Source organism: Perognathus longimembris, chromosome 19 (assembly GCF_023159225.1).
Source record: "Perognathus longimembris pacificus isolate PPM17 chromosome 19, ASM2315922v1, whole genome shotgun sequence".
NCBI classification, from domain to species: Eukaryota; Metazoa; Chordata; class Mammalia; order Rodentia; family Heteromyidae; genus Perognathus; species Perognathus longimembris.
The window spans coordinates 35442159-35458363 of NC_063179.1; the positions used below are offsets into that span (position 1 = coordinate 35442159).

Below are 16205 nucleotides of genomic sequence, written 5' to 3' on the forward strand. Positions count from 1 at the left end.
ATAAGGCTCTTCCAAATATGAAGTTTATTCTCTTCCTAAATTCCTGTTAGAAAGTCCATTGTGCTTAAAGTTATAGTTCAGGTTCCCCCTAAAATACTCTTTCTTGGTCAAATAATATATTCTTTTCCTAAAACTTGCAGTTGCCATAAAGGCTTAAACACATAACACCTTACATAGAAACATTCCTTTCTTTGTAACTCTATATAACTCACTATATAATTTATAATTCTTTAACAAGAGCTATAACCATTCTTCCCTCTCATTACCCCCTGTAGGAAAATATGTGTTCTTCCTTTTGTAATGAGTTTGGAGCACAAAAGGAAAACACATTGATATAGTCCCTCAAAATACTTTGAAGATTTCAGATTAAAATACAAATAAAACACACATATAGCTAGTGTATGCGAACAAACGTATTTCGTTTGCAAAACATAAAGCAATCAAAATGCAGACTGCAGCCTTGGAACTTGCCAGTTATTTTCTGGAATAAAGAAAGTACACATCACCTGAACTTACTCCAATATGGCAGCCACATCCTTGCCTGGTTGCTATGGAGACATCCCCGTCATGCCTGTGCTTTCTACTCTCCAGACCTGTTTATGACAGGCCGAGGTGTTTCCTATTATGGTGCCTATGTCTGCACAACACACTGCTGCCAGGAATAAGTGCCAGAGGCTGCCACTACAGGGATTACGGTGCAGCAGACCAGAGATGCTGATGGGAACTCAAGTAAACCTTGGGCAAAACTTCACAGAATACTGCCGAATGGGCAAAAGCCAACACACATCTCCTTTCTTCTCAAGTTAGCAGAGAAGGCATTCACATATGTCATTTTCAGTTGGTACTATTATTAATAAGAATGTTACTGCTAAAATAAATATAGAAAAGAATAATCTAAAGCTCTGGTAATCGGGGTTTTTTTGATAATGTGTTTTACTTATGCACTATTTTAATTCAAATGAGACAAGAGTATGCTATCATAAATCTTCAAAGAAGTAGATAGCTATAAATGGAATTCATAAGAAATATTCAGAATTCTAGCCAATGGAAGAAAATTCTTGCTTCTTAAAAGCAAGAACTATAATGCCCACACTCTAAGTCCACCAACAAATGGCACTGACATTAGCCAACATTATATGCTCTGTACTAACTTATGTGACCACCTACAAACTATATGGACATTCAATTAGGTTTGAGTGATGTACACTATAGGAAACCTCAATGTAAGTACAAAACAAAGACAAACTATTACATTACGCATCAGGAAAATCACAACTAAAACCCTCTGCAATTTAGAGAAAGAGCTTCTATATCCAATCAAGGAAGCCTGAGGAGGGAAGGATAGCCAAGACAGGACAAAATAGGCCTATGGGGAGGCAGCAATCCAGGAAGCCCTTTTAGAATGGTTAAGATTTTTTAACTTTTAAAATTTCCAGAAGACTTGTGAATACAATAGAGAGTTTCCATATACGTTTAGCCTCATGTTCCCTGTTAACATTTTACACTAGCATGGTATTCCATTGTTGGACCTATAGTGATACACTATAAACTAAGCGTAAAGGGGGCTGGGAATATGGCCTAGTGGTAGAGTGCTTGCCTCATAAGTGTGTACATTTACTTGTCATTAACTCTTAGTCTCTTAGAGTTTAGATTTTTTTTTCTTGTTCTTGATAGTCTAAGCAGTTGTGAAGAGTACTGGCCAAGTATTTTGCTGAGTATTTCTGGACTTCAACTTTCTTCATGGTGAGATTGGGGGTGCTATGTTCTGGATATGAAAATCACAGACAGAAAATGCCATTTTCATGAGATATCGCGAGTACATGCTGTCAACACCACTCACCACCACCAATGTTGACATGGATAATTTGGCTAAGGCTGTGTGTGACTTGTTTCTAACTTTAGAATTACTCTTTGTACCCCATTTCCATATCACACATAGCACTTGGAAGGAAATAAATACACTAAAGGAGTGCAGAATAATGTATTCACTCCTTGTAGACAGAGTACCTATAGGAATTACTTGGAATTCTCCCTGTACTGTCTACTCTCCACCATTTATTTATTCACCCAATTATTTCTATCAATGTGGATGTGTGGATATTTGTTTTCTACATTGGGCCATAGTATAATATCATTTTCTTGCTCAAACTGTTCCAGCATTAGTCACTGGGACCACTTCCTGTTTGCTCTTACATCAGCCTATCTCTTCTTCTTTAGGGTGGTAGATCTCTTTGAGTTCATCCTTAATTTCTGGTACTAGAAGATGCTCTGGGCGCCTTTGGGGTATTTCCTGTCTAGTCCCTAAAAATCAGCTATTTCTACAAGGAAGGCTGGTTCCTTTTGTTCGAGAATGGTATTAGAAACAATAATGTAGGTGCTTCATGATAATAGGGTGTGGTTGTTTCTAGGCCCTCTCAGTTTGATATAGCAAGAAAATATTTTTGGTAAATTAGATAGTGAAGATGTTTTGAAGTAGAACGATTGGCGATGTTCTGAATATACTGTTCTGAGCATTAAGCTCTAAAGCCATAGACCATACTCTCTGAGGAATAAGTATATAATGAATAGGAGATTTCTGCTGAAGAAATTTGTATTTTTCTCCTCCATTTGTAAAATTTGCATGTATGAAGGCAGAAAAAGAATATATTTTTTAATGAAATAAATCTAACAAAAAATAATCTCAATATTGTTTTCGCTGCTGTCTAAAACTAAGTTGGAAAGAATGTCAAGTTGGGTAAAAATCTTTAAGGTGGCCTACAGATGAACAATTTCTCACTGTCATATATTAGTTTAAATATATATTATAAAAATAAAACTAGAACCTAAAACTCATATCATTTTTTAATTCAAGCAATTGCTTTAAAACTTTTAAGATAGGAAAGTTCACAGAAATACTAAAAGTTTGAGCAACACTAACTTAAACTATAATCTTACATATTAAAAATAAAGAATGTTAATTTTACACTGCAAGCATATAGGACATGGAGTTTTCTTAATTTTGCTCTTTGTGCATATTCCAGACATGGGAGCACATCAAATTTATGGGAAAAAATATATAGACTCATCCTTGTTATGTATCATCCATCCTACTGACATTCTTCTGTACAAATACAGCAAACCAAAATGAAACAAAAAGCTTAGAATACTAATAATAAATTATTCTCTAAGACCGAAAGATGATAAGCTTATTAATACTTTGACTAGTACCCAATGCACCTAATTTTCTAATCAACACAGTACAATTGTTGGTTGTTCACAAAACTATTGAGGCTTAGTCCCCAACTCTGTTAGTGAAGAAAAAGAAATGTAACTCAAAAGAAGTGTGAATATTAAAAATAATGGGTTGCCTACCTTTCCATTTTCTAAAAACAGCTCAGATTAATTCTGCCAATGAAAACATGACAACTACCACTACCGGGCTACTGCCCTACCTGAGTTAAAACAAACTTTATTAATATACAGTTTGGAGCTGGTTTCTCTTGTCAAGCAGGACAAATAAAATCAACCTCTATAGATTTCATGGAATAATTGGAAATCAGGATGTCATTCCCAGCTAGCATATATGTGTATCCTAAGTACTAGACTGCCTCAGAAATCCTCCTAAATGCTGCAAAAGAAAGTGTCACCTGTCTCCTTGCTACATGGAAAAAGAAGTTTGTTTTAGTCCACCCATAACCTTGGTAAAAATACCATTTTATAACGGCAAAGGCTAATGTTTTAACAAGCTTTTTAGATAAATCTTCTCCACTAGGGCCCTATCCCTAATTATTTTTTTTTCATAAAAAGGAAAAAAATAATGTTCTCAAAAGTTATCAGGATCCCATAAATTAACATTAAAAACTGAAAACGTCTTTCAGTAATGATTATATAATTTTAGAATCATAAAAATAAAGTTTCTAATAATCAGATGTTTCTGATAATCAGAAGGTTACTGATACTGAATCTAGACATTCCTGTCTTCTTTTAGTCTTTTAGTGTCCTGCTAAGTTAAAGTTAAGTACCTTCCCATACAATAAAACAAAAATTTCCATTAAGTGTTTTCCTCTTTCTGTTACTACTTAAAAGCAAAGAAAGTTGTTTCTCTTAACAGTGATTCTAAAAACAAAGATTAAAAATATTTGATTCACATTTACTTAGGGCACAATGTATGTAGCTTACAGCTAAATTTTTCTCCAATCTACCTTTATTAAGTGGATGAAAAAAATAAAAGCTCTAATTAAAAAAATGACAATAATTCTAGCTTCAATAGCAATGGAACATTGTTTTCTTTTTGAACGATTTTCTTTAAGTATATTTATTAACTCCATAACAATCATATTTTCTCAGTTTTAATCATTTAATGAAAAAAAAACTTCTATTTTTGTCCTATAATTTCAAATTCCTTTTCCAACTAACTTGAGTTTATTAGCAAAAGTTCAACATTTATTGCTATTCTGAGTTATCCTGTATTTGTTCATTGCTGAAACAGGTTGATACTGAGCCACTGTTATGAACATCCTATATATCTTCCTGCATCCTTCCTGCCTAGAAGAAAATATATCAGCAGTCACTGGAAGTTCAGGTCTGTGCCATCTATTGACACTTACAAGACAGCAGGGGGAGCAGCCACAAAAAGAACCACAGAAAAGCCTCCCCAGAAAATAATTTATAGGCAGGAGAAACAAATGTTTGCTAAAAACCAAAGAGACAAATTCCGTGATGAAGTCATTACTACATTTCCAAAGCTGGCCTAAGTACCTTTGGAATGAACTACAGAAAACCCTTAAGTCAACCTTCCAAAAAAAAAAAGAAAAAAAGAAAGTTAAAAAGAAAACCCTTAAGTCTTCAGAAGGATGCTTGAATTGTCACTTTAACACAGGCCAAAGGGCTTGAAGCCCAGGGGCAGTGTCAAGCCTGCAACTGTCCCCAGAATCAAAGAGGAAATGCCACACACATGTTTATTCTAGTATGCTATAGGAAGAACTCAACATGAATTCATGTTCTCCTTCAACCATCACTGCACTGACATTGGTGAAATGTGTATAATTAGGTCACAAGACTATTCAATAGCAGGGTTCCAGAACATGATCTTTGAAAGCCCTGAGGCCCCGGCTTGTGTCCCTCCTTACTGCTCCCTCCACTCCTCAATCAATTTCCATATAAGAAAAACAAACAACATAAAACCATTCTATATTGTTATTTTAGTTAAAAAAAACACAAACGCGTAGCTTTGTGAAATCTGTACAAAAGAGTGAAAAAGTACCCACCAACCTATGTGATGTCGTATACGTTCTAAAGCTTAATAACAGCTGTGTTTTCAGTTTTGCAGCAAGATAGGAAAGTATTCAGTTCTTCGGTATGGAATTCTAAAGCTGAATTTTAGAGAGGTCAAAATTCTCATTTCAACTTCAGAAATGCCAAGTACTTTGTGTTAGATAAAACTTAAAGACAGTTATTAAAAATTACAAAAACCTATGAAACATGCCTACCATAATTACACCTGAATGGTAAACAATCACAAAAATAAATGTCATCACTTTGGCCAAATGTGCAATCAATAAAGTTTGACCCAAACCCCTGGAACTCTTACACTGACCTTTCAATATTGCTATTAATATGCCCATGCTACGTAAAGGAAACTGAAGCTCAAGAAGTTTACATCATTTCTCTAATGTAACTGAGCGAGCAAGGGAAACAAACAACAACAAAAAAACAACAGGATTGAACTTCTAGGTCTGTGTGTCTCCAAAGCTTTGAGGCTTCCCCAAAATTGCCCTCAATTGTAGCAATGAGGTTCCAGAGGAAATCTGTACAAATCTTAGGCAGATTAATGTGCTTATGAGGGTAAATACTGTAGATTTAATCACTCAAATTAAATGCCATCTGGAATCTCTTACTCCATTTGCTATTAGCATCCTATGTGTATGAAAACCCAACCTGGCCTTGGCCAAGAAGACAACCGTTTTCCTGTCTCAATATCATCAACAAACAGCAGTTACAGTATTATACATGTACAGGTATTAGAACCAGCTGCTTCTAAGCAATTATTTTAAAACTGTTTTAGATTCTTCTGTGTTTAAATAAATGTAAAAATTATTTACTAACATAGTCTGTTAAATGGGCTTGAGGAACCAATTCCTTTCTAACACCCAAGTCCATGTCCATAATGAACACTTTTTTGTTTGTTTGTTTTTTCTAGTCCTGGGGCTTGAACTCAGGGCCTGGGCACTGTCCCTAAGCTTCTTTTGCTTAAGGCTAGCACTCTACCACTTGAGCCACAGCACCACTTCCAACTTTTTGTGTTGTACTGAAGGATTAAACCCAGGGCTTCATGAATGCTAGGCAAGCAATCTACCATTAAGTTGCCTTCCCAGGCCATAAGAAATACTTTCAACTATCACTTAAAATGCTCATCCCTTAATTGTGCTTGTTTAACCTATTAGCATAAAAATACCTTAAAAACTTCAGAGAGTGAAAAAAACAGAGAGAACTAGCCTCATTTTTTTCCAAAGGCAAAAGAGAATAAGCTGAAAACATTGACAGAATGGATAGCAGTAAGACCATTTATCAAAAGGCAATGTTTCAGTTAATTTAGTCAGACTCAAGAAAAGTCCAACAGCTAAGCAATGTGTCAATTAAGCCATGCATTGCAGTTCAAACTGAAGGGAGAATGTCGCTCACAGGGACCTTCAGATCAGTTTCAACACAGTTTATAGCTCTAGGTGGCTTATTCATGCCCTTGTTATCAAGCAGAAAGGGTAACTTTGCAACCTTCACCAAGGGCTTTTCTTCTTTCTAGGCTAATCCTTTGCCACCACTAAAATGTCAGGTAAGTGGAACACTAATTTAGAAATGATTTTTTTTTTGCAAAGAATGAATGGCCTTGACATTAAAAACTTAAAAAACAGCTTTAGCTGAGCTGAACTTAGTTTTAAAATAAGTGTCATGTCAATTAATCTTTCAACCACAAGACATAAACACAACTAGAATGATTACCTTAAAAAATTATTTTACTTGACATACATTTCACTTCAACCAAATAAACCTACCTCACATACTAATTCTGTAACTCAGCTTACTTTCAAAACCTCTGCATTGAAGATTTTTTTAAAAACTCTCCTATTTGCTGTCTATGAAAGAAAAGTACTATTTTGATCAATTATTATGACCTATGATGTTTTCATCTTAAAGTATAGACATAAAGTACTTCGTGGTTGAAGTCATGTAACAGACATCATTAGCTCTCTCATCCATTATTAATCTCAAACAGGTTTTATCATTAAGACAGTGGCATTTTAGGTAAAGAAACTATAGTTGCTTAGATGTATTTAGCTGAAAATGCCCTGTGAAATCATTGTGAAAGGCAAACAAATACATACAACTGATTGGGTGCACTGGGATTTTGTTCTGCCTTTGACCACATAGTATCAGATAAGAAAACTAAGAACTCTGCTCACTGACAAGAGTTACACTCAACATTGAGGACCCTAGAAATATGCAGCATGTGTCTACTCCTGTTATGAATTAAATTGTTTAAAATATTAAAAATAAGAAATAGTCAAATGAGGATACCTAATGTCACTTCAGGGAGCAAGTGTGTTCTAGTCAGAAAGCAATAACGACTCTAATAAGGATTCAGGCCAAATTCACAAATAAAGCCCAAATGGCAAAAGGAAAAGAGAGAAGAGAGAGGAGGTGAACAGAAGAGGAGAGGGGAGGGGAGGGGAAGGATGAGGAGAGGAGAGAGGAGAGGAGAGGGGAAGGGAGGGAAAGGATGAGGAGAGGAGAGGAGAGGAGAGGAAAGAAAACACAGGAATCTTAATTCCGTCATCAGTGCTCACAGGGGTAGGTCCGCACCCACAGGCAGTGTCTGGGGGACCTTTTTTATTTGTTTGCAGCCAGCCAACTTTTCAGTCCAACAATGGTGCCTACACAAGCAACAGACAAAACCATCAACTGGCTGACATCCCGTGGCATTTTAGTAAAAGATGAATGAGAAAACAGGTGGGATAAAACTCTAGTAATTATGTGAGGTGGGGAGGGAGAGAGGAAAGAAGGAAGGGAGGAAGGACGGGCGGGAGGGAGGGAGGGAGGGAGAAAAACAAGTATACACAATGAATCAAATGGCATAACCTTTCTGACCTTGTATATAGGTGGCCTCAAATAGCCAAGTATCTTTAAGAGGCAACTGTGTCTAACTGCCACACAACAGGAATCCTTAGGAGTGGAACTCCTCAGCCATCTGTATCCAACATGCACATGGCTCCTTTCCCATCCCCTCAGCCAATGAGTCATTAAAAACATAATACTAATTATTTCTTTGCATAACTAAAGACAAAAAGAACAACACACACACACACACACACACACACACACACACACACACACACAAAGAAACAATGCAGCAAAACTGAAAATGCTCTACCTTGCCTTCCAGACTATTTTAAAGCAGTCTCACGCGGAAGGTTACTTTCTCAGCCCCCAAACTCCACAAACTGCCAAGACCAGCATCTTGACACATTTGCCACAAATGTCCAGCCGAAGCCTGCTGCTAACTCAATGACCCCAGAACCCTGGACCTGTCATCCAGTACCTAAGGAATCCAAGGCAAGGATCAAAGTGAGCCCTTCACACTTTGTTGACGTTTCCTGTACGTGTGTACTGTGAGCACAACACACACACACACACACACACACACACACGCTCGGTTCTCACAAGGTGCCCTGACAGTTAGGTAAGTGAGGGGTGGGGTTCCAAGTTCAGTGAACTTTTCTGAGTCGGGGCACAGTCGGTAGGTGGTGGAACAGTGATTTCAGTGTCATCCAGCAACATTGATTTCCAACTGGGAATCCCAGGGGATTCCTTTACCCATGCCACCACACCAGACCCTACAAGGTTTCTGCTTCAAGGGCAAAGTGTCACTTAGGAGCCTGGGTCCTGGGGACACTCATCAAACTCTGTCAAAGTTGCTTTTTTTCGGGGGAGGGGTGTTAATGTATCTCGAGTGTGCGGAAGAGAAAAGGCAAGAATGGCAACAGGACCGTCTCTCCCATCTCTCCCAGGCAGCAGAACTGCCAAGGTGAGAGCTAAGCCTGCCAAATGTCCCCATGTATTTCCCGGGCCACAGAGACGGCCACGGGATCACCAGCCCCGGGGGTACGGTTACAGCCAAGCGGGGGGCTTACCTTATTGGAGGCCATCTCACTGACAGAGTGCCTGGTCTGCAGGGTCTCTAGCTGGTCCAGACACCAGTCCAGCTCCTCCAGGGTCTCGCTGGCCAGTTTCTGGTAGGCCTCCTCTGCGAAGAGATAGGGAAAGGGGGGCTGAGTTCTCAAGCGCTTCACGGGGCCGCCAGCGAGTTCAAAGGGGGCCATCCTGCCATACCCCGCCATGCTCGGATGCCCGGTGCCCGCACATGAGGGCTGCTCCTTCATATTGCCGAGCCCGGCAGCGCGATGGGGGCCGAGGCTCCGCTCCAGGGGCAGCGGCGGGGTTCGGGAAGGTGAGGTTGCTCCAGCTTGGCGTCACCGATCGGCCTCCAGGGAGGGCGCGCAAAGGGCGTGCGCCCAGCTAACTTTCACACCGGGGACGCAGGCGGAATGAGCCCGGCGGGACTTGGCGGCTGGCACGGCGGCGGCGGCGGCGGGTCCAGATCCAAGTCCCGGGATCTCCACGCTGGAGGATGGCGAAGGGGCGGTGCGCGCGCGCGTGCGCCGGGGTCCCCGCCCCGCACAGCCGCGTCCGCACGACCGCTCGCCGCCCGGCCGGGTCTCCTTGATCGGCGGCCCAGAGCCTCGGGTGTGTAAGGGGGGGGGGCGCCCCAATTACGCCCTGCCGGGGGAGGCTTCGACACTGCACTTGAAACGAATGAATCAGCGGCGGCCGGGTGCGCGGCCACCACGTTTCCTGTTTTCTTTCTCAAGTCCTCCGGCGGCGGCGGGCGCAACACAGTTCCCTGGCCCGGGCTTTCCGGGAACACTCCCCCTCACGCCCCCCACGCCCTCCCTGGGCGCTGTCGGGCTCCTCCCTTACACGAAGATTCCAAATTGCACAAGCCCGTCGGTGCCACCCGCGGCGTCCTCCTTCCCCGCAGCCCCGCCGCCGCCCCGCCGCCGCCGCGCCATCCCCCCCCCACCACCCCCCAGCCCGAGCCGCGCTGCCGGGGCCGCTCGCTCGCTCGCCCGCCCGCTCGCTCGGAAGCGCAGCCGGGGAGGCGCGGGCGCTCGCGGCGCGGGTGTCTGCAGGGCTGCTGTGGGGCTGTGGGAACGCGGAGAGCGGAGGAAAACCCGGCGTGGAGCGCACCCGCAGCCCGCCGCACGCCGCACGCCGCACGCCCGGGGTCGCGCCCGCGGCGGGGCTCCGGGGGGGACCCTGCGCGCGCAGGCGCGTGCGGACGCGCACCTGCCCCGCGGGGACCCCGAGCTCCCAGCCCCGCCGCCGGCCTCCCCATCCCCATCTCCACCAGCCCCGCTCTTCTCTCCAGGTTGCCCCTACTGGGGCCCGGCGGGCGGCAAAAAAACAGGCTATTTGAGATGGATCCATCCACACCGTCCGGTGGTTTCTGGAGGTGCGGGGCTTGCCTTTCGGAGGGTTTAGGGTTTACTTTCGGGGAGCAGAGTGGTCGAATAGGAACATTCCTATGAAGGGCCAACGCTGTTAGTGCCCAAGACTTCTACATTTGGGGGGTGAGTACAGATAAACATGGGAGGGGGTCCGTTGGAACCCCCCAGCATTTCTTATTAGCTAAGAGTTATCTTAAAGCAGCTTGAATGAACCACAGGGCAGGGAGTTCACACAGGCCCTGCGTACGTGCTGCCTTGGTGGAATTGCACAAGACCAGGACAGTCTTGTGGTGCCAAGGACGAACGTCTGCAAGGGTGTTTCTGCTCACTATGTACAGAGTAAACCACAACGGAGGGAAAACGAAAAGACCATTTCCAAACACACATTCCCATTCCAACTACAGGTTCTAGTTGCAAAAAAAACACACCCAAGAGGTCAGGGGTACTCTTTCCATACCGATTGGCCGAGGGAAAAGTTCATACTCGCAAAGGCCCAGCTTACTTTGTCATTGTCAGAAAAAATATTGAAACGCTTAATGAAGTGTTTATGGATCCTTTTGGGGGACCCCCCCCCCCACCTACAGATATTGTGGTGGGGAAGAAGTCCTTGAAATTTACATTCCATAAATTACCAGTGGTTACCACCAAGAATGCCTCAGACTGAAGGTGAAGATCTTGGAAATGTGTGAGAATGACAATAACTTTCAAAGACCTCGTTACATGTGCTACGTGGTTATCACGTTATCAAAGATTCTTATACAGTTTGCTCTTCACTTTTAGTACTCTAGGGTTAAAATTTGCTTCTTTGATTTTACTTCTTTTTCCTTCTGCCTCAATCTCTGTAAATAAATACCTCAGATAAAGCAACGTGTCTCACCCTTGCCATGTGAATTGAAGTTTAAGGTTGAAGCGTTTCTTCCTAAACAATAGGAACCTTAAAGCTGATTTTAACTGTTAAGTATAAAGTATTTTATCAGTATATTTTTTCCTTGGTATAAGACTATAACATATTACATGGGCTTTTTTTTTTTCTTCGCCAGGCCTCGCCCTTGAACTCAGGGCCTGAGCACTGTCCCTGGCTTCTTTTTGCGCAAGGCTAGCTTTCTATATGTGTAGTGCTGAGGAATAGAACCCAGGGTTTCATGTATACCAGGCAAGCACTCTTGCCACCAGGCCATATTCCCAGCCCACATGGGCATTTTTTTAAGAGAGAAAGAAACACTATAGGTGAGCATCAAAAGTCCCTCGAAATCCTACAAACTAAAGATTCCAAGCAATAAGTCAGCCTATTACTGTAACACAACCATTTTTCAACCAATTTCATTTATGGACTATTTTCCATATGTAAGTATATAGCATCACCTCATTACCATGGTAGGACTTCCCTCCCTCTACTGTATGAAATAGGAACAAAGAAAGTTGTAAAAGGAAATTAACTAATTCTATAATTATTCGAGTTGTCCATAGCATATCCAAATGTGGGTTACAGGCCTAGCTATTGGGTAATATTTATTTGTTGACATCTTTTCAGTCATCCAAGTGTCCCCTCTGCATCTCTAAGCTTTGCTTTCTGAAGTCAGATATCTTCAAAGCCTTAGCTGCAGGAAACTTCCCAGTACATAAACTGGCTTCCAACTTCACTAGCTTCCTAAAGATATTCTGAAATCACAAGTGTACATTCAGACTTCAGACCTACCAGGATATGGTTTCACATATTATATTTCCGTCTTTATTTTTTAATGTGGAAAAGTAATTCAATAAAGTTTCAGGTTAATGCTTCAAGACATCATGCACTTAAGTACATGATCTTAAGAAGGTTAAGATAGCAAAAAGAGGCAGTTTATTGCAGAAAATTCATTTTGTATTCATACATGGCTTAGCCATTTTGACTCAGGAAGAGAGTAAGACTACAATGTGATATGTGTATGCATTTTAAGTTCCAACATCTACATGCCCTATATAACTCTGAAGAATGAAAGAAAAATGACTCAGAATATGTATGAATAACAGTAAGTAAGATATGCTTATAAACAGCAGTTTATTTATAAAATTGTGTCTGGAATAAAGAATTATTGCTGTTGGCATAAAGCTGAGAATACTACTTTCTCCAAATTCCTAGGTTAATAGAAATATAACACCACAATTTGGGGGCTCATAATTACTTTCACTTGTAGGAATTTTAACCCCAAGTAACTGACCTTTTCAGCCTTAAAAAAGGCATCAATGTGGAGTTGCCAGCTATCCTACAGGAGATTGAGTCACCACACCAAACAACACACCTAAATGTCATCTACAACTAGCAGAACAAAAACAATGAGCCAGTCTCATTTTGGCTTTTACCAAAAACACATACTGCACTCATTAATAAAATATACCTCCCCTAGAGAGTAGTATGCACTGTGGCCCTACATAAAAAAGATGAAAACTCTCCTCTGTAACTATCCACAATCTTACTAAGCCAAGGACCTAAAGAGAGAAAAATACCCAAGCAAAAATTAGTGGGTAACTTTCATACAAACAACTAGGAAAGGGTTATGGAAGAGCAACTGAGATGAAAAAAATCACTTGGGCCTTTGACAGGCCCCTCCCACAGGGAGCATCAGCTTTCTGCTGGACACCTTTGAACTACGTTAACACCCTAGGGTTCTGTTCAAATTCCCCTGTGAACACTCAGTCCTCAATACTTGCAGAGCAGCACTTGGCTTCCGTCATTGTGATGCAGGCAAGGATTCCCCTGACACACAGCCTGAAACACTGCCATGGCCTCCAGGAGAGGATGCTGAAGCTGCAGCTTCCCTTTGCAAGGGAAAATATGTTGTCAGCTCAGAGCTCAGAGCAAGAGACTGAGGTCATTTTCTGGTGAAATGTTTAATCTATTACTTTTAACCCACGACTTAGAGGGAGGTAAGACGATTCACCCTTCAAGATGTACAACTGAATGGTGGCTTCTTTGTTAATATTTGCAAGTCTTAGCTCTGTATATGTTTGTCATGATTCCTAGACAGGCCCATTGCCATAAATGAGGACAGGTCCAAACAAGCAAAGAAAGAAAGAAAGAAATGTATCACGTTGGATATCATCCACTTGCTTTTAATTAGAAAATAATAATTTGATATTGATCAAGATGCATTGTGTTTATAAATTGATATGTTGAATAGAAACTCCTTTGTATAGCTGCTAAAAATAAAATACAAGTGAAGCTGTGGTCCCAGTGGCAGAGTACCAGCCTTGAGTGAAAAAGCTAAGGGACAAAGCCCAGGACTGGAGTTCAAGCTCCACTACGGGGCACACACCACACACACACCACACACACACACACACACACACACACACACACACACACACACACCAAGTAAACAAATTTTTTTTAATGCAGGCAAGAATTCATTGTATATACAATTAAATTAAGAAAACTAATGGAAGAGGGGTTGAAGAGAGGTGAAAACGTTGAAGGGCTAACACAGATCAACATACATTGTGTACATAAGTGGCTTTGTTAAGTGGCCAAAAAAAGTATTCAATATATATCCTAAAATGTTAAGAAAAGTGATGGAAGAGGTGTGGTGAGAGAGGTAGGTGAGAATGTTTAAAGTGTGACATTGATCAAGATGTACTACATTCACAAACTGCTTTGTTGAATGGCAATTCCTTTGTACAACCACTTAATGATAAAAATATTCAAAATAATAATTTAAACATTATCACAGTGGAATCAGACTGTTTTAAATTAAAACAATCTCATTAAACAGATTCTAAGAGCAAATACTTAAATATATATGGTTCTAACCATTGTGTGTGTGTGTGTGTGTGTGTATGTACACAGTGTCTTCCTTCCTTCCTTCCACTCAAACTTAATTTGTTCTTACAGATGGAGTTGGAAGTATGTGGCAGAGAAATAGAGAAAATGATTTCGCCTTCACCATGCATTGCTCTGAGCTACTCACTCCAACACTTGATTGCAGCAAAAGTTTTATGCAGGTTAGCAAAAGACTTGTGCAGGTTAGCTCTAATGTTCACTGACATCATTTTTCTCCTCTACATATTTTATCTGATGGGAAGTACATGAAGGCCCTAGATTCTCTTCCATTGTGTACATGTAACAGGTTTAAGCAGAAGTTGCCCGTGGCAAGCTGCTTTTACTTCCAAGAGTGTTCCTGGCATCCAGTTTTTGTTTTGAAGTATTTTAAAATCTTGTGTAAAATATATCAACTTTCACTGAGTACTTCAAGGAACATTCAAAGTGAAGATGGGTAATTTTGTATGTTCATTTTCTTTTATCTTCTATCTACAAATATTTTTTTCTAGTGCAACCTAAGACTCTAGCAATTTTTCTTAATGATGCAGGATTGAGTTCCACTGAGTTCTAGTCTAGTTAGTAAACTCAACATTTGTATGCCATCAACTATGTATCATCTTCTTCATTTGGCTCTACAGAAACACAATGATCCTGAGTGCACAACTTATCCAAGGAAAGCCTAGAGTCTCTAGAAGCAAAGGTAATTTTAGCACGCGGTACAGTAGAAAAGACCCTGAAAGAAGGAAGTACTTGGGCTAGAAGACATACATAAAAGAAGTTTGTTTAAATTAGACTAGATAGAAGTGGAGTCAAGAAAAAGTTAATTCCTAAAGGATATAGAATTTAAGTCAAGAAAGCAAGAAAGAAATTTAAGAGAAAATAATATGTGCAAACAGTTGAATCTATGATAAATAAAATGCATATATAAATGCATATAAAAAATAGTGTTGCACAAGGAAAAATAGGCTGGAGAAATCTGAGAGTAATCTACTGGGATCGACAGTGAACAATTTCTCAAGCATCCATGGTAAGGGTTTAGATCTGTTACAAGAATAGGAGCTACTGAGTAGCTCTGAGTGCCATGTGATATCAGATTTTATTTAATGTTGAATACTCTTAAGATTGAGCAAAAATCAGATTGAAGGAGTCAATAAGAACATCATTATTGGTCATATGTTTTACCAAAAGAAAAGTAAGAAATTTATAAGTGATGTGTTCTTCATAGAACAAATTACCCTTTTAAAATTTGTCTTCAAGAAGTTGTACAAAGGGATTTCAATTCACCCACTGTGTGCATAAGTACGATACATATTGGTCAATGTGTCACCCCTTCAAAATTGCTCTTCTCTAAAGTATTCTTTGTTAAAGTCCTGCATGAGCATATGTTCCACCAATACATCAGACACGAATAGAACTTCTAGTGTGACTCCACAGGGGACAGGCTTCCTTCTCTCAATAAGTGCAGCCCTGTTGTCATGAAGTTTTTAATTATATTCTAAGAAGAGGCACATGAGAACCCTATATTCACCAGAATTTGTTTCAGAGAGAACTTACCTGCTTCAAAGTGTGTGTGTGTGTGTGAGAGAGAGAGAGAGAGAGAGAGAGTGGTATGTGCACGCGCACACGTGTGTGTGTGTGTGTGTGTGTGTGTGTGTGTGTGTGTCAGTCCTGGGGCTTGAACTCTGGCCCTGAGTCCTGTCCCCAAGCTTTTGTGCTCAAGGCTAGCTAGCACTCTATCACTAGAGTTACGGCTCCACGTAAGGCATTTTTGGCAGTTAATTGGAGATAAGGGTCTACCTGGGCTGGCTTCAAATTGTGATTCTCCAATCTCAGCCTCCTGAAAAGCTAGAGTTATTAGAGTTACAAGT

At 40.8% G+C, this 16205-nt stretch overlaps 1 protein-coding gene across 8 annotated transcripts in view; it reads right to left on the reverse strand.

The window, feature by feature from the left end:
• The window catches only part of Pde4d (phosphodiesterase 4D), a 1139603-nt gene that overhangs the window by 47232 nt on the left and 1076166 nt on the right, over window positions 1–16205 (reverse strand). For 7 of the 8 annotated variants that reach the window (XM_048368311.1, XM_048368312.1, XM_048368314.1 and 4 more), the window contains one exon: window positions 9165–9277. In XM_048368311.1, the coding sequence (XP_048224268.1) occupies window positions 9165–9277 (113 nt within the window). Of the gene's footprint in view, window positions 1–9164; window positions 9278–9363; window positions 10086–16205 lie in introns of those variants that run through there. The other variant, XM_048368318.1, reaches the window with a different exon arrangement.